At 36.6% G+C, this 19,445-nt stretch overlaps 1 protein-coding gene across 2 annotated transcripts in view; it reads left to right on the forward strand.

Moving 5' to 3' along the window:
* Nucleotides 1-18,987, forward strand: part of LOC124425779 (actin cytoskeleton-regulatory complex protein pan1-like) — a 31,830-nt gene extending 12,843 nt beyond the window's left edge. Inside the window, exons 3-6 of one of the 2 annotated variants that reach the window (XM_046966663.1) lie at nucleotides 13,389-13,532; nucleotides 15,800-16,134; nucleotides 16,384-16,658; nucleotides 16,790-18,987. In XM_046966663.1, the coding sequence (XP_046822619.1) occupies nucleotides 13,389-13,532; nucleotides 15,800-16,134; nucleotides 16,384-16,658; nucleotides 16,790-17,546 (1,511 nt within the window). In that variant the 3' untranslated portion in view covers nucleotides 17,547-18,987. The remainder of the gene's footprint in view (nucleotides 1-13,388; nucleotides 13,533-15,799; nucleotides 16,135-16,383; nucleotides 16,659-16,789) is intronic. The other variant, XM_046966674.1, reaches the window with a different exon arrangement.
* Nucleotides 18,988-19,445: the final 458 nt, after the last annotated feature.

Consider the following 19,445-nt stretch of genomic DNA (forward strand, 5'->3'; position numbering starts at 1 on the left):
GACGCAAAAATGACCATCCTTGCTGAAATGGATGCTAAGTACGACAGAAATTTAATTCTTTTTTTTTTGCTTTTCTTTTTTCCTTTGCTTTTTTCTCATTTTTTGTCTTTACGTTATAACGTGCATCTAGGCCACGACGATTACGCGCTTTCGAATACTCGACTGAGATTGGTTGCTCCACCGTAATAAAAATTTCAAGTATTTTTAGAAATTTCTTCAAATGAAAATGAAACAATGACAATCGAATTAGAATTAATTAATTAAGTCAACTCGCGTCTACACTTATAATTAATATTTATTCGAATATAAATTATCATATTAGAAAATAATATATTCTTGAAACATTACCGATATTATCTAAGAAAGATAATTTCAAAGATGAAATCAAACGAGTTTTTAGGAAGGATTAACGAGGAAATTTTTTTTATTGCGATCTCTCTTAATCAACGATCGTTGAATTCGTATTGATTATCTCGAATACGTATAAAAGTTCTTCGTTACTTCGAAGAAGAAACAAAAGAAAAGGAAGAGAGAGATGGAGAGAGATAGAGAGATAGAGAGAAGGACTAGAGGTCTAAGTTGATTGCGTTAAGCTAAGATTACGTTACGCGTCTTCTGTCAGCAACCGCAACAATCATTGGATGTCTGGCGTGCCTCGCTTTTACGAAGTTACACGAACTGACGGTGTTTAGTAGTTTTCCTTCTCTGTCTCTCTCTCCCGCTCTCTTTTTCTCTCTTTCTCTCTCTATCTATTTCTTTCTTTTGTATTAACAGAAGAGATGATTAAAGAGAAATTACATTGTGCAAGGCGTAAGAGAGTAAAGATACACCGTTTCTACGATCCTGACCTGTTTTTCTCGAGCTCTCGTAACTCATTCTGTCTCTCGATAGCTATCACGAATGCCAAGGTTACATTCATATAATCTTTTATTTCCATAAGATTTTTTGTGAATTTAAAATTTTGAGAATCGAAAAAATCTAATGATATCCTAACTATTTAATATAATTGTCTTAAAAAGAGAAAAGAAATTTTTTTATCAATTCAAGACAATCGTGATCTTGTTAAAAAGAAAAAAAAATAGAAATAACGAGTTCACATATAAAATTTTTCAACTAGGACGACAATACCGTTCCATTTTGTTCCATAAAAAGAGGAGAACATTCACACGTTCGAATAGAAAAAGACGATGAACTCGGAAGACTTCAGAGAATAAATAGCCAACCGGAAAAAGGGTTGAAGAGGAACGTGTAAGCAGCTACCGCTCGCGTAACTCGTTAGAGGTAAAAGCAAGCATCAGCGCGGCGTCAGAGAGCTGCATCAGCATTGCTCTTGAACGAAGTGGTGGTGAAGGAGGAAGAGGAGAAAGAGAAGAGCGAATCGAAGACAAGACAACGACGACGACTAAGACGACAACGTCGACGGCGACTAAGACTAGAGACGGTTACTTTTACCATGCCGATGCTACCGTTGCTCTTGCTTGTTGTTGTTACTTTTGCCGGTGCTGATGCTACCGGTCATCGAGCTTAATGCAATCAACCGGCTTTCTCTATGTCTCCCTTGGACTCTGAGATCGTGAACGAGAAGAGAAACAGTGAATACGTTTATACCAGCTTACGTGTGTATATACATAAAGCTATTATAGTGCACACGGAGGAACGTTTACTTAACGCTCATGATAGCCAGGGCAAGTCCAGTGCGGTCCAACGGTGCCTCCGATCACGTAATCTGACTAATCGTTTCCGGTTTGGCTAGCACACACCATCCCCAACACCACGAACTCGCTTCCAGTATTATGGCTACGCGAGGTAATGTTAGACCATCCCGTTCTTCCTCTCTTTCTCTCTCTTTCGCTATCTCTCTCTCTCTCTCTCTCTCTCTCTCTCTCTCTCTATTTCTCTCTTTTTCTTCATCTCTTTCTACCTGATGTAGATGATAGACCTCTCCCGTATCTTCACGGAGAGCGTGGGCCACGTAATCCATTCTGAAAACCCACGATGGTGGAGGTTAAACGCATCGTTTAACCTTCTCTTGTGTGGGGGGTCCTCGATACGCGTTCACTCAAGGCTATTACGTACAGTTTACAGAAAGAGAAAGAGAATAAAGATTCAATTGGATGTTGTGAAATACACGAATACGTTCATATCACTTCGAGAGTAATTTGTGTTTTTTTTAAAGAATATTTTGTTTTTTTAATTTTAACTTTTTTTATCCTATAAGAATATTCTATTTTTTCAAAAATAACGATTGAGTCGCTCGATTTTCTTCTGCTTCGATGTAGTAGCTGTTCTTATCTCTGTTGTGCAATCAAATCATCATACGTAATCGGTACCAGATAAAATGTATTCACAATAATGGATACCTATCATTGCGGATCGTCCAATTTCTTGTCATGCGATCAGCTTAATTTCAAACGAATTTGCGTATCAACCAGACAAGTTTATATTAACTAGATGTAATTTTTTCGTTAATGAATTTATAAGAAACATATATATATATATATATATATATATATATATATATATATATATATATATATATGATCCGAACAATCAAGATTCTTTCGAAGAACCGCCACAGAGAAGGGTATCATATTCCCGAAGATGAATTCTGAAAAAAATGCAAATATCTACTTGGATATTACGAGAGATGAAAAAATAAAAAAAAAAAGAAAAAAAAAACAAAAAATAAAAAGAAGATGAAGAAGGGAAAAAATTGGCTGAAGACGGAATCACTGTTGCTTTGGAAATCCAATAGAGAAGGTTCACCGCAGAGGTTGATGCCACTGGAATGCCCGTGCTTCTTCGGAATCCCCGGTACATCGTGACACCTAGGTCTTGAACAGGCTTGAGGATATTACGAGGTCATCGCAAGGTCATGCGAGCGTCGTCGTCGTCTTCGCTGTCCTCATCGTCGTCGTCCGCCAGTAATAAGGAGAATATATCCAGCAGTGCGATCTCTCCAAGAGGAGGGAACCGGTCACGAGGAGGACCGGTAAGGGGGTAACGCACGGCGTCGTGCATTATGTTGCGATGTCAGAACTCGCCACGAACCGCCGGGCGTCGTCCTACCTTCCTCCCCCTCCTCCTTCTCCAATCTCTCTTTCCTCCTGCTCCTCCACCTTTTCCTCTTCCTCCTCCTCTTTCTCCTCCTCCTCTTTACTCGTCGATCAGGGTTCCTACGAGCGTCTTGAATTCCTTCGAAAGCGAACAAAGTTCGCCATGCTCTTTGGTATGCCTGAAAGCTTCTATTAGCCATCTTCGGTATCGCGTGCCAATGTGGTATGTATATACATATGTGTGTGTGTGTGTGTGTGTGTGCGCATGTGCGTGTATCTACAATTGTATATGTACGGATCGTGACGTGAATTTCTTTTGGATTCTAAAGAGTATTTATTTCAAAATTATTTTCAATTGAACGTAGACTTTCAGGCTTGATATTCTTCTTAGCTTTATTTAAGACAAAGAGATAAAGAATACATAATTCCGATATATTATATCGCGATCTTGAAGGTTGAACTTTGTTGAAGATCGATGATCTTTAAATGATAATGAATGATGACCGATCAACAGAAAAAATAAAGGATTCTATGCGGGATGACTTAAATAAAAAGATAATAACAATTTAGCAATATGTTAAACTTCTTGCCTGCGTGTGTGTGTATGAGAAAGGGAGAGAAAGAGAAAGAAAAAGGTAACGCATTAGTCACTAGACAATGTCGGCCGACCTGTCCGGAAGAAATCGAGAGTAGCTCAGGCAAGATAGCCGGGACAAGGTCGTAATACCAGCGTCGCGGTCGGAAAGGGGAGAAAGTATTTAACTCGATCCCGTCGAGAAGAGAAAGAGAAAGAAAAAGAGAGAGAGAGAGAGAGAAAGAGAGAGAGAGGGCGACTTCTCTCGAAAGTATCGAACACGATCCTCCAAGCCGAACGACATTGCATAATCGACCATCCATAACGTTGTTTCTTTTTTTTTTACATTTTTCTTTTTTCCTTTTCAATCCCTTCCTTTTTCTCTACCTTCTCCATCTCAACCTCGACCTCCTCCAGAACTCTTTTTTTCTTTTACTTCTTTTTCTTCTTCTTCACGAGATACTTTACGATCGAATTTACGACGAACGCGGCTATCGTGGAAGTTTATACCGCTCGCGCGAACGAAAAAGAAGCGAGATAGAAAGTCGAGATATCGTAACGCGCCGACGAAGCGTATCTCGATGTTCCTTCAAAGGCAAGCGAGAGCCTTACCAGAGAGTGCCGTATGAGCGGTGTGTAAGCCGATAAAGGATCGAGCGAATTCAGTTGCAAATGCGTAAGATGAGGGGGAGAGAACGAGTGAAGGAAAGAGAGAGAGAGAGAGAGAGAGAGAGAGAGAGAGAGAGAGAGAGAGAGAAAGAAAGAGAGAGAGAGAGTGTGTGTACAAGAGGGAGGAGAAAAGGTCGAAGACCTGGACGCTTACGAGGCGAGGAAGAGACGAGGAGTCCAAGGACGAAGGGAGTTCCAAGAGAGAAAAAGAAGAAGAGGAAGGAGAAGAAGAAGAAGAAGAAGAAGAAGAAGAAGAAGAAGAAGGCGAAGACGAAAACGAAAACGAAGACGAAGACGAAGAAGAAGAAGGAAGACAAGAAGATAGAAAAGGACAACGACAACGACAACGATGAAGCGATTGAGCGTCACGAATTTTCGTGCTAGGATATCTCATAGAGATTGAATAGGGAAGGCCTTCGTTACCGTCAAAACTTACGAGGCCTTTCGTTGGCGTTCTCTTGCATAACGAACGGAGGAGATAGTCTGCGATTTGAAAAATGGTGCCACCGATTCAATTGCAAATTAGTTCTCGTGCCACGATCCTCCATGGCACTATCTGTATATATGTATATACGTATGTATGTATGTGGTTGACTATAAGAAAGAGACAAGGTCTCTCTAGTCGAAGGTATCAACGATCGATGGTGTCCCTCAATAAAGAAACCAGGTTTCGATGAGAATCGTGGATCACCAAGAAATGAATTCCTCTATCTTTCCAAACTATGCCCAATACGATTTATTATCCAATTTTGAAAGGATATAAAGGATGGCAAGGTGGTATTATAATAATTAATACCCTAACCTTTTTTGCTAAAAGTCAAAAGTCTTGAATTTTAAACAGGTAGAAATAATATGTATTCATATGAAACATCTGTCGAATCGAATGATACATTCGTGCATTCTTTCTTTTTTGTTTTTTGTTTTTTTTTCTTTTAGTATTTTTCAAATCCTATTCCCTTTTCTTATTATTATTCAACGAACGATCAGCTTGTATTTTATTTTTATCATAAGACCATACTCGTTCTATTCTAATGATAAAACGATATATTTTTTCATTTATAATCCTGCTGTCATGGAATAGAATATTATATCACGCCTAATACGACAACGTTCGAATAAGATTAGCGAATCCCATAATTATAACTTCTAAAGATTTTCTCGTTCTATTCTCTGTTATCTTTATTTATTTGACTAAGTAAGTATAATTGTTATCATTAAATGAATGATCTAATGCTTGGAGGATGACATTTATTGTGCAATAAAACAAATTTAATTAACTTATATCGATAAATGAAATCAGAAACGAAGAATTTAATGGAAAATCGTTGAAAGGAATAAAAAGAAATAGATATTTGCCATCGAACTAAAACGAGTTAACAGTCGTTTTCGCTCGAAAGAGATAGCCACATCTTAACGTATAAATTTCACTCGATTCCGAAAGGGAAAAAAGACGGACGACACGAGGAAGTGACAGTACGAGAGAGAGAAAGAGAGAGAGAGAGAGAGAGAGAGAGAGAGAAACGACGGGCGAAGCTAGGTTGAATTTTAATGATTCTCCTTCTCAACCCCTTCTTCTACTTCTTCTTTTTCTTTCTCCTTTACTCTTAAGGTTCATAGGTTAACTAGGAAGCCAGTGTGCGAATACAAGTCTGCGTGCGAATATAATTACGGTTTATACATGTGTACTATTCGCACACGAGTGTTATGCAAGAGTTATACGAGTACAGATATATATGTATGCGTATATATATATGTGTGTGACTACGACGTGTCACGCACTGTGCAATGGCCATGTTAAACCGAGCGAGCGAGCTTCTATTTTCATGAGAGAAAACTCGAACTTATATTACCTACGCGTGAAAACATGTAAATAATGGGCGAATCCTTTCGAAAATTTTATGATCCAATCGGATACGAGATTATTAATGACGATCGGCCTCGCTCGATAGTTAGAAGCTTAAAGTATGCTTCATGTAGCGCGCGTGTTACTATCCATACCATTAATATTAACTATTATTATATTACTATACTGGCTGCTTGCTACGCCTATGCTATTTTCTTTCTATTCGTAAATTCTAAGAAGGCGTCTTATATAAAGGCTATATCGGATATTTGAATTATTACAATCGAAACGATAGTTCGTTAGAAAGTTTCCGTGGATATTGCTTGCACCGATTGAATATTTTCATATCATGATTAATACTTCGTTAACTTTCTTTCATTTTATTCTGTCAACTCTTTTCTCTTCCTTCTCTCTCTCTTTCTGTCTCTCTCTTTTTTCTTTCTTCCTTTGTGGAACGATCAGTTCGAAAGGAAGAGAGCGCGGGAAAGAAGAGACTGTTTCTTCCTACAATACCGTTTGAAATTCTGTATTCATTCGAATAGATACCACTGGAAAGTAGAATCTCTTCAGCACGGAAGTCGACTCCCTCGAGTGTTGCTAGCCCTCTTTTATCTGATCTATAGAGAATTGTATAATATATTATAATCGTGGAAAAAAGAAAATACGGAAAGAAATTATTATTTTGAAGAGAAAAACGGACCGTGAAATATCTTCCTAAGAAACTCTCGCGAATTTAAATAAGGATCATAAGATAATATTTCTCGATCGAAGAAGGAAGTATATAAATGCATTTTTAATTAAATTAAATTTTCAAACAATATATCGAAAGTGCGTTGATGGAATGCATTATTAAAAATTATTACGTTGTCCTTATAAACGCGATTATCACAACGTTCTTATAAAAATCCTGTCTTTTTGTGGATTTGATTAATTTTTGGACATGTAGCTTTTTTTATTCTGAACAAATATGGTAACAAGCATAACTTGATCCTACGAACTTTGGAAAATTTACATTTAACATGCATAGGTATAGATCTTTTAAATTTGATATATCTGCATGCACGTGTGTGTGTATATGCATGTGTATAGAATTGCGTAGGTATTTATATACAAAAAAAATATAATGTATGTTTTATCATTTCGCATACTATTTTTATATATGTCGGATGTCGCACATAATCTCTATCAAATACCAATACAAATACTCTTAAGAATACATGTCCACCAAATGAAAACATGTCTACCAAATTTTTGTATATATCATATTAGATAATATCACACCGCGTATTTATAAAAAAAAAAGTACTGTATGCACATTTACCTGCATAGCTGCTATACATTATATAATCTTGTCTCTGTGCATATATGTCTTTTAATATTTGTACATATGAAATTCAAATACAAACTGTCTAGTTGTTTAGTTGCATAACATGTATCAATATAAAAATTCTAATATCAAAGAAATATATTAAACTAACATATATATATACACAGACATATACACTTACGCACGCACCTACGTTCGATCGAAGTCGACATATTTGAGTTTTGAAAAGTCTGTACCTTTATATATTTAAATCTAAATCTTTCAGCGCGGAAACGACTCGTAGAATAAAGTTGTACGCATTGTGAAATTTGTTCAGAGTAACGAGAACTACAAAATATTCCAAAAATTAGTCAATAAAAATAATTAATTCTTTCGATAAAACTCATTTTTAAATACAAAGAAAAGAAAAAAAGAAGAAGGAAAAGAATTACAGATTCGTGAAAAAGAAACCTTTTGTTTTGTAAAGCGGAACGATAGATGAAGGAGTTTAATGATCGCTCACGCGATCACGAAAGTATAAAGAAAGAACAGATGCACGTGCGCGTGTGTGTATGTGCGAAAAGAGGTGATTACGTAACGTGAAAGTCGAGTCGATGGAATACTCTCTTATTGCCTGCGCTCCCTGACCTCCGAGATAATGAGAGTGTTCCAAATAATCTGGACCGATATAACGATATATATATATATATATATATATATATATATATATATATATATATATATATATATATATATATATATATATATATATATTTGGCAATGGACGCTAAACTCTTTTAACAAGTTACGACAACTCCCTCCCCTCTCCTTTCTCTCTCTCCTACTATTTCATTCCTACTCCTTTTATCTTTACTTCCTTTCTTTTTTCTTTGCATCACATAAGAAACAATTAGCATGTACCTTACGTAATCTCGAGACACAGAGAGATGATAATCGTACATCGCAGTGTTCCTTCGAAAAGATTGCGGGCTTAATAGTCTCGACTGTTTCATTGATCGTAGATCATTTTTCAAATTTTATTTCGCCTACGGTCTATGACAAATAACTTACAAAATTTTACCCTCGTACATTTCCATAGGAGAGTCCCCACCGATATAATTAATTTCTACTAACCTGAAATGGATTTCAAATCTTAACACACGTTAATATAATACATTTGCATATGTATGTATGTGTAGGTATATAAGTATATATCTATACATTTAAAGAGAAATTGTTGTGATCGTTGTCAGAGATAACTCGTCATCGTTATTAGGCAAAATTAGGCACGAGCTCGAAGTCGGCTTCCGAATTCTGATTATTACATTGTATAAGAAGTAATAATATTGTAATGTATGTAAATGACAGAAGCGGATGATGATATTCATTTGAGATATCGAATGAGAAGCCGTTTGATGGCTCGCTAAACGACAAACTTGAACTTATCTTTTCTCTCTCTCTTTTTCTCTCTTTCTTGTATCAGGTAGTTTAAGTAACGGCCTGATACAAAAGCCAAGAAGCTATTTGAGACAGCTTGCAACTCTCATTCACCATAAATAACTATGTAACTCGGGCGAGACGCCAGTTTTTCAATTTATTCTTATTTTCGTGGCAATAGCTTGAACGCACCTTCTTCTTTTTCTTCTTCTTTGCTACGTGTATCTATCTACCAACGAACGAACCAACCAACCAACCAACCATCTTACCTACCTACCTACCTACCTACCTACCTACCTACCTACCTACCTACAGTCTACAACTATACTCTATAATTAAATCTAAAAGTGATCTCACGGCGTGAAGTGCATCTTTATGACGATCTACTGAGGGAGAGAAAGAAAGGGATGGGATAAAGAAGAAAGAAAAAAGAAAGAAGAAGAAAAAATAAAGAGAGAGAGAGAGAGAGAGAGAGAGAGAGAGAGAGAGAGAAAGGGTCGTATTCACGATCAAAGAGTAATGAGACAGAAAAGGATGAAAAGAAATGATCATCTTCAAGACGACATCCCTAGTACCGGAATAATTATTGTTTGTTGAGACTCGACATCCACTCGCCGTTAAATCGAACGTGAATTACTACCGGTTTGTATAAGCGGCGCTGGCTGTTTAACGGGCCGAGAATAACAGAGAAAATCAATCGTGAAATCGATCGGTTTCTTTGCGACTTATTGTTAGATCGGGAATTCGATATTTTTATGCTTTCGAAATAACAAACATCGTTTTTATACAATTTCGTTTAAATTATAATTTGTAATAAAGTTTTTGTACTTCAAATTTGAGAGGAATAAAAAAAAAAGAAAAAAACAAGAAAAGAAGAAAAAAGAAAAACACAAAAATTGTTGCTAACTATCTCGTAACGTTCCCGTATTCGAGTGAACGTGTTCTCGTGTCTTTATTAACCCGCAAAGTTCACGAGAAGGGATTAGGGTAAGAAAAATGTTTAGATCGTAAATCGTTAAAGCCTTCCGATAATGGCCGCTTCTATCCTTCGTCTAGGCAGGCTCACGTACTTACGTAAGCGATCTTCCCTTCGACCCCTTTAGCCTCCAATCCCTTTTCCATTGCATGGATTGGATCGTCTGTACCGGCAAATAGCCCGACAAACTATTATTTTATAATCTGCACTCTGGCTCTCTATATCGGTGGATACGAGGCAAATTGGTCGTTAATGTCGATGAAACTGCGAGCGGTTCTGCCGTAATTAGAAGCGAGTTAGCGATCGTTCTGCGATATCTATACGGTATTACCTTTCGTATTATCTATTAAGGGCAGAAAGTTAGATACTACCGATTAACGACTGATCGTCTGTATTCTTTGACGACTATTATTTCTTTTAAATCTTTTAATATATAAGACTCTTCAAACTTCCGTTAAGATTATTACAATAAATATGTTGAAAATATTCATGCATTACGTAATGTCTATAGAAACTTCTGAAGTAAATTGAAAGCTAGAAACATTGGATTATGATTTATTAAAATACTATAACGGTACCTTAAATGTATATTTTTTAAATAACGTTTCGAATACATAAATATATAGATCCGTACATGCTTATATATTTCTACGTAAAAGCTTGAAGTAAAAAAAAAGAAAAATAACCAATAAAATTTTTGACTCTCTTGAAAAATGTTTCAATGGCTCTAGCAAAAGGACGACCATATAGAAGGTATAATTAAACGATTACGATGTCGGATTTATTGCGACTTGCGGTGACTTTATATGCATATACATATACATATGCATATAAATATGCATGTATATTGTAGGTAGAAGATTCCAAAGCTTGCAAGTTGTATGCGTGTGTGTGTATGAGATAAACCTATTGGTAATTAGTTAAAAGATGGAAGGTTCTAGGATCAATTAACTGTGTGTATGCCTACATGAGGTAAATAAATCTATCGACAATCAGTCAAATCGCGGTCCGTTCTTTATAAGACACGTCGTTTATGAAAAGATAGAGAAGGAATTGAGATCGGGAGAGAGAAAGTGAGATGAAAATGCAGCATGAGTAAAATAAGTAACGAAACAAGAAATAGAACAGAGTGATAAGGATTGTGGAATGCATATGTACGAATGTGAGTGGATGGGATGAGAAAGGCTATGGGACGTACGTGAGAAAAGAACAACGAAGGGATAGTCTTCAGAAAAACACCGAGTGATTAGTAGTTTCTACCCAAAGAAAAGTCGTAGTATTTTCGCGTCCGAAAAGACCAACATTCTATATATTATATTATTTCTTTTGTTATTGTTTCATAGTAAATATCCTGTTGTTTTATTTCTTTATTAATCTCGGCTATCTCTGAATATATAAAAACGCCTATAGATTTTCAGAAAGGATTATAGGAATTCTCATACCGTATATATATATACATAGAGAGAGAGAAAGAGAGAGATAGAGATAGAGAGAAAGAGAGAGAGAGAGAAAGAGAGAGAGAGAGAGAGAGAGAGAGAGAGAAGAGAAGTTCGTAGTTCGATAGCTTTCTCGCCTGATGGAATTATATGATAATTTAATCCTTCTCCATGACTTTATCCGTTGTTGTCGGCCATTGTATAAATAACATTCCGTCGCATCCATTTTTAAAAGAGTTCCTTCATCTTCCTGGCGAGGTTAAGAACAAAACGCGCTTTTAAAACCCACGTTGTGGTTAAGCTAAAAACAATCGTTGGATTCTTACGAGTAAATACTTACATTGGTGCCAATACTATGAGCCGATAATATTTTTCATCGAAAGAAGTTACGGGTTTTTACGCGAATGCGAAAATCACGTTTGCTAGGAACTCGCTCGATCGTAAATCTCTCTCAAGATTGTCTATTTAGAAAAGAAAAAAGAAAAATAAATAAACATAGAAAAAATAAATTAAACAACGATAAAAAAAAATAGAAGAAAAAAGAGATACGAAAAATAATAAATGATAAAAGTTCTCGGTCTTCCGTTCTCAGAAAGCGGTGCGTTTCGCGGGAAAGAGAAGACGGAATATAATCGTAGGAACGTCCGATTAGACGTGTCGTTGTAAATCAATTCGAATAAAAGAGAAAGAGAGAGAAAGAGAGGAAATACGATGTAAGGACGCTCGCAAATCGATCTTTGCAATTTATACGTCCCCATTGTACAAATACTCGTGAAAAAGAAAGAAAAAGAGAGAAAGAGAGAGAAAAGTGAAGGATAACGTGAGCTGGATGTTTACATTCGACCGTAAATTATCATGCGAGTAGCGCGTCCACGCGCAGGGATATCGACGATAAATTATTAATTTAACATCCTTAACGTAGAGAGAAGTTTAAAAGAAAAAAGAGAGAAGTAGAGAAGTCAGGTATATATATACATACATACATACATTCATTCATTATATATATATATACATATATATATGAAAAAAAAGGACGAAAGAATGAAAGAAAGTAACGATACGTCCGTTGAAAATGAGTCCTTTCTTCTGCAATTTGCAATAATTAACATGATAGTTGACGATTTCGACGAGAATGAAGACTTATGATAAATTCAAGCTTAATATTCATGAAATTAGTTATGAAAATGGAGCAGTTACTCGTTTAAGTTTGTCCACTCTTAAAAACGTTTCTGACTTTCTTGGCAAACGAAACGAACTAAGTACGCGAAGTGCTGTGTATTACCACGTAAAGTGGGTCAAATTGACATTGTGATTTCGCAAAGGATTATTAGTCGCCGTGCGCTGTCACAGTTGCGCGTATTTAATGGTCTCCATCACGAATCACGTTGATTTTATGAGACCAGTAGTCGTTTCTGTTCGTTTTTCCTTCGTTCTTTGTCGTGAAAAGTACAGAATTTAAAACCGAAACGTGTTCTCACATTTAGAACCTCGTTGAGATAGATACACGTAATATGTACATGTGTATACTTAGTAACGTTAAATACATATGTACATATATATATATATATATATATATATATATATATATATGTATATATGTATATATATATGTATATATATATATATATATATATATATATATATATATATATGTATATATATTTCTTGACTTCCTTCGAGAATTAAACGTGATTCAATCTGTTTCTTGATTATAAGCTTAGATTCAGTATCTATATAATATCGTATCTTTTCTATATTATATAAATTATTCGCTCTGTGACAAGATGTCTCCGATCTTGTTTTATATAAATAACTTATTTACTCACTACACGTTTATATTGTACAAGTTTTAAGATTAAAAAAAGAAAAAGAAAAGAAAAATATATATATACTTCACGCGTAATTCATAGAAATTTGTTAAGAGTACTCTAATCGTGTATATTCTTTATCTGTTTTATTTATCGTTATATTCATCCTGGCGATCGAAATAGATTTCAACGATGGATATCGAATGAATGAACGAACGAACGTTTGGATCGTCTATTATTAATTAATATTCGTAGGAATGACGATTCGGCGTGTTTGTTGCAGGCTGGTTTTCGGTCGTGTCAAACAGCAGCGGTACTGGAAACGCGCGTGTCTACAGAAGAGTCGGCGCTTTGGTCCGAGCCGGTGTGCCGGCTTTTCTACTCGCAAAGCCGCTCAGAGCTTACACGCTCACGCACTCGAAGATGGGTAAGTCAGCGTGATTTAACAGGCGACACTCGCAAATTAATCCTCCTACGGATAGAGCGATTACGCCGTAGGTACTTACTCTCTCGGCGCTTACCAATGCCAGAGGAAAAGAGAAATATCGTTTTTTTTCTCTCTCTCTCTCTCTCTCTCTCTCTCTTTCTTTCTTTTTCTATCTATCAAAGAATAAAATTCGCTTACCGATAATACTCTCATCTATTATATACTTACTGATAGAACTATTACATTGAACTATCGAAACGTTGAAAGTACATTTAAACATGCCAGTTATATAGGATGACTCGTGTGTAATTTGATTACTTGAAAAGAGTCTTTTATTTTAATTTATCAACCAACCAAGTCCATATTAATAATTCATTAAATAAAATAAAAAAATTAAAAAAAAAAGAAACTTTATCTCTTCGATTGCCTATATAAATTTTTAAAATATATCTTGTCATTTATTATATTGAACAACTAATTAAAAGAAGAATTCACTAGTAAAGTTAATTTGAATATCAAATTATGTGAGACCATATTGAACTTGTTAAACCTGACAACGAAGAACGTAATCGAGAAAAGGGGAAGTTCTATCTGTTAGATTTAAATGTCGATTTCGTAGACAGCTCGCGTAAAAGGTGTGTCAATGTGTTCGAGGAAAGTAGAAAGATCTAAAAGAGGTAAAAAGAAAGAGAAAAAGAAACAGAGAGAGAGAGAGAGAAAGAGGCACGCGTCTGGATCAGCGACGTACATCGTAAGCATGTCGTCGTCGATAGGATAAGACAGGACAGGACTTGGGATAGAACAAGACAGGACAGTCAAGGTGTACTCACTTTCTCGTCTACGCGTCCGCGTAGACGCGACAATGCGGCTAGCTGCACGCACATCGTCCCAAAGGAGCCTATTATTTTCTTGGGTGCAGCGACTGGCCGTGACATGAATGTCAATGTGTCTGTAATGCGACTTACCTCGTTCATTCCCTTCTATTCTCTTCCCTTCCTAGCCCTTCTTCTTTTTCTTCTTCCTCTTTTTCCTCTTCCTTCTCCTCCTCTTCTTCTTTTTCTATCTTACCTTTCCATATATCCAGTTTGCTTTTAAATGTAGGCGAGCCGGCACCATCAGCATGTACCTCTATTACGTTACGCCGGTGTGTTGTGTTGGCGGCGAGTACGGTGAAAGCCGTTCTTTCTCAGTCCTTATTTCTTACGATACGCACGACTCGTGTTACATGCCATTAACTATTAGAACATTTTATGGATTATTGGAAAATCCAAGGGTTTCGTGCTTCTTCTCTGTGGTTAAAGATTTTCTAAGTATGCGATACTCTTCTTTTACAGTCAGTTTTCCTTGGTACGTAATGTTGTAACATTTTTCTTTTATTGATAAAATTATTAACGTATAATTAATTTCATCGTTTATACAAATATTTTATAAAGTAAATTATTATACGTTTTACGGCATATATGGATTTACGTATATACATGTACGTAATATAATTTTAATTATTTTCATAAAATGTTAAAAGGTAGAAAAAAGAGCAAAAAAAAAAGAAAAAAGAGAAACCAAGAGAATATTCTAATATTTATAATTAATTTTAGCTAGAATATATGTATATGTAATTCACGTCGCGTGCGCCTTAAGTTATTTTCTTGGATGTTGCGTAGTTGGGCGTGGAGCATATTCTTGTGGCTGCTGTTCATGTACATACTATAGTTCAGCGACTCTCCCTTGGTGTCGTCTCGATGTCCGTTATCACGTCGCTTACGTGCGCGTTTATTACCGTTAATTGCTCTCTGTTCTTCTTCCGTCTCTTTGCTTCTCTCTCTCTCTCTCTCTCTCTCTCTCTCTTTCTTGCACACTCACGAGTAAAATAGTATGTACAAGCAAAAATTAGGAACGGTCGATCTATTCCAAGCGTCCTTAATTATCAAAGAACTTCGTTGTACTAATCTCAGACTTATTTATTGTTTCTAGTTTTACGTTTTGTTTATGTTTTTTTACGTATATCGAGAAATTTAAAGTTTCTTGTTCGATAATATCATCAGTATATATATTGTTATGGCTTAGTTGGTGAATGTTGATAAATAATTTTCTTTTTCACCGTTTTTTTTCTGAGTACTTTATTATCAACGTGTAAAGTATCATCGTCCGAAGTAAATATCGAAGTTAATCGAAGACCGTATTACAACGTACTATACATATATGAATTTTTCTTTTCATGGTGCATTTGCCTTATCGGAAAACGATGTGAATTGTTATTTTGCCCGCAGAAAATGGGAATTTGCGAGCACATTATACGAAGACCACCGTACGAGCTGGCGAAGTGCTCCGATTAACCGCCGTTTTTCAAGACACTAGACGAGCTCCGGTCTCCAACAGCGGCATATCTGGCGTAATAACTGGCATTCCGGATGGAAAGAGCTCAAGATCGTCGGAGAGAGATCAGTACGCTCAGTGTCTAGATTCTCATGGGCACGAGCTATTTGCTCCGCTTTCGGCGAGAGGCGAGTTTTATGCCACTTGTCAAAGTGGAACCCTTGATACTGGAAGCGACGCGGTCCTTTACAGAGTTCATCAGCTCGCTAGGAGAGACCTACCACTTAGAGTAAACTTTTTTCGTAGATTTCCTATGCTAATAAGACAGAAATATATTTCAAATTAATATAATACAAGTTCATAGACATTAAGATTTGTTCGACGTAATTCGTGTAATGTAGAAAGAAAAAAATATTAACAAAATTATTAAATGTCGTGATCGAACAAGGGATCCTTTTTTCTATTCAATTTAAAATTTTAGTTGATAAAAGTATGTACAATTAATACAATGTTAATACCATTTTGTTCTGTTTCATAGGTACGTCTAGTCGCAGGGCCTTTACCAATACCATTACCACGAGATTATAGTGGATTGATGCAATTGGAAGGTGCGACAAGAGGACCAATAGTATTGGGCTGTGCAGTACCACTGATGCCTGAGAGACCTTTGCCAAATTCTACGGTACCGGAATTATTAGAACTCGTAGCTACCGGTCCAACTGCGCCAAGAGTGAAAAGAGCACGATTAGGATGTCCTTCCGAAGCAAGGCTATTGGCGTCTCCGAAAATGCAACGATTATTATCGGCATGCAGGTAATTTTTAAGACATATATAAATATTACTATATTTCATTTGACGTTTTACATAAGGATGTGATCATCATCATGCGATAATTCTAATGAAATTATTTCCGAGAAATCGCACATTTTTTATCCTGATTACAGAAGAGCATTGGATCAGAGAGCAACAGAGCCTCGAGTGGCACCACCAAAACCTTGCATCAATGGTGGCCAATTGAAGGAACTTCATTTGAAGGAAATCAAATCTAAACCTGAACCTAAACCGATACTTCAGAGTCTTAAAGAAAGTTTAGAACATATAAAGAGAAGCACGATACGAGATCGTAGCAACGGGAGAAACCTTAGTACCGGTAACAATCACAGCTTTCTCGACAAAATCTCGAGGATAGCCCAAGGTGGTAGAAGCCGGAATCCAGCGAAAAAATCAGCGTCCTTCACCTTTGCCGTTAGACCGGAAATTGGTATGAGATCACCGGAGAGATACGCGAGTCTCGAGTCGGAAACAAATCTTATGCATGCATCACCGTCTTCGAGGCATCAGGTTCAAAGATCGATCTCAACGAGTGTGCTAGAGATTCAGTCCCAGGCTGAGGCCGATCCTCCTTATTCCAAGGTCAGAGATAGTCTAACACCATTGCCACCAACACCACCACCAAGAACGGAAGATATCTACGCTGAGATTTGTGAACTACCGAACAGAAAAATACTTCGTGATTCTCCGGAAGAGAAACCACCGCCTCCTCCACCAAGTAAAAATCAGCAGTGTAGTGGTGGTGGTGGTGGTACCAGGGAGAAAGACAGAGGTTACGTCAAGTTGGCTTTAACACGATCGGAAGTATCTGACGTTTCAACGAGTACGACTACTGGAGACGAAGAGGGAATTTATAACACTGTTTGTTGAGAATACTCACGTTACAACATTTCCTTCTTCTTTTTCTTCTCCTTCTTATTCAAAGAAGAATGTGCAGAAGAGCAAGCTCGTCAAAGATTAACCATAACGTTGAAAAGAGAAGAAAACTTAGAAGGATGAGAGAGAGAGAGAGAGAGAGAGAGAGAGAGAGAGGAAAAGAACAAAAAAAAATAAAAAAAGAAAGAAAGAATTAATTGTGAGATTGAATCTTCAATGAGAAGGCTGTTCGAACGTGGACATCCTCGATGAGAGGACCGAACAGGAAAGATTTGCAAGGCCATTGACCGAAGAAAATCATCCAGTAATTACAGACTCGCGGACGAGCAACGGATATAGCGGTTTTCTCCGAAGATGGCTTTCGCAATCTGGCTTCCGGTATTACGGCGATACTGTCGTCGAAACTACCTCAGACTCGAGTTCAATGAAAATAACATAGTTGCGTGTGTTTATGGGAATTCCTTGTCCTATACGAAATGTAATCCAATGAATTCTTGGGAAACAGTTGAAAAAAAAAAGTATAAGGAAAAAACGAAAGTAATTGATACGATCTTCGAAATACCTGTTGGCATTAATTTTTTCTTTTTTATTTATCTTTATTTTCGATTAATTAAAGACGATCTTTTTTAAAAGGACGAACGTTCATCGAAGTTCATTGGGGAGAGAGATCTTCAGCACAAAAAAAAAAGAAAAAATATTAAATGAAAACAGGAAAGAAAGAAATCGAATCGAAGAAGATCGAGCAAGGGTGACAATTAATCTATTAACTCGTCATGCTCGATGAACGTTCGCTTCCTCTCTTCTTCTAGTTCGTGCTACTCGATTGAAAGTACTTACTTACGAAGCGAAGTATCGCGTGACGGCTCGCGATTGGCTTGCTCCTTCAAACGTATACCTTTACGAAGGAAGGCCCATCTTGGTTGTTCGGTCTTCATCTAGAATCACAATTTGAAGCGCTTCGAGGAAACTGCCAACCCTCGTATGATGAAGCGTTAGAACGGAGATGGTGGAAAAAAAGTGAGAAATGAAAAAATATACCGGGTGAATAAGAAGACGAAGAAGAAGATGAAGAAGAAGAAGGAGAAGAAGAAGAAGAGAAGAGAACAGAGAAAGAAAGAGAGAAAGAGAAAGAGAAAGAGGAACGGAGGTCGAAGGAAAGGTGGGGAGAGGAAAAAGCCCGCCGGGAAGATACAAGAGAGAGAGAGAGAGAGAGAGAGAGAGAGAGAGAGAGAGAGAGAGAGAGAGAGAGAGAGAGAGAATGCATGCATCGAAAAGCTCAGAAGAAATGTGTAATCTTCTCTAATTCGATGTTCCTCTCTCCTACGTACGCGCATACGCGAATGCTGTAATATTACTGTAATATTTGTATGTTTTGTGTATATTCCGAGCATAGAGGATATATCGAAGAAAAAAATAATAACGATTTTTATCACAATCATCTATCCGATCCTTCTTTCCTTCCTTTCTTTTTTTCATTTTTTCTTTTTTTTTTTTTCTTCTAATCACATTCCACTTTCTCTTTTTACTATGTTTCAACTGATCTTAATGATGTACAATACAATGACTTAAGAAACCCTTAATTAGATTGCATCGCGACAATAAGATGAGATCGTTTCTCATGATGGGAATAACTCACGACAGACGTTGTAAGTATCATAGTTCTTTTGAAATATAATTAGAGTATGTACAAAAGAATGATAGAGAAATAGAAATAGATGGATAGATAGATAGATAGATAGATAGATAGATAGATAGATAGAGAGAGAGAGAGAGAGAGAGAGAGAGAGAGAGAGAGAGAGAGATAGAGAGAAGAAAATGTAAATATCAAGGCGAAAGTCTTAAAATGATACACAAAATCGGCAAAAGATCGATCTACGTTGTATCGATCTGAGG

The sequence above is a fragment of the Vespa crabro genome, chromosome 1 (assembly GCF_910589235.1).
Source record: "Vespa crabro chromosome 1, iyVesCrab1.2, whole genome shotgun sequence".
In the NCBI taxonomy this organism is placed as follows: Eukaryota; Metazoa; Arthropoda; class Insecta; order Hymenoptera; family Vespidae; genus Vespa; species Vespa crabro.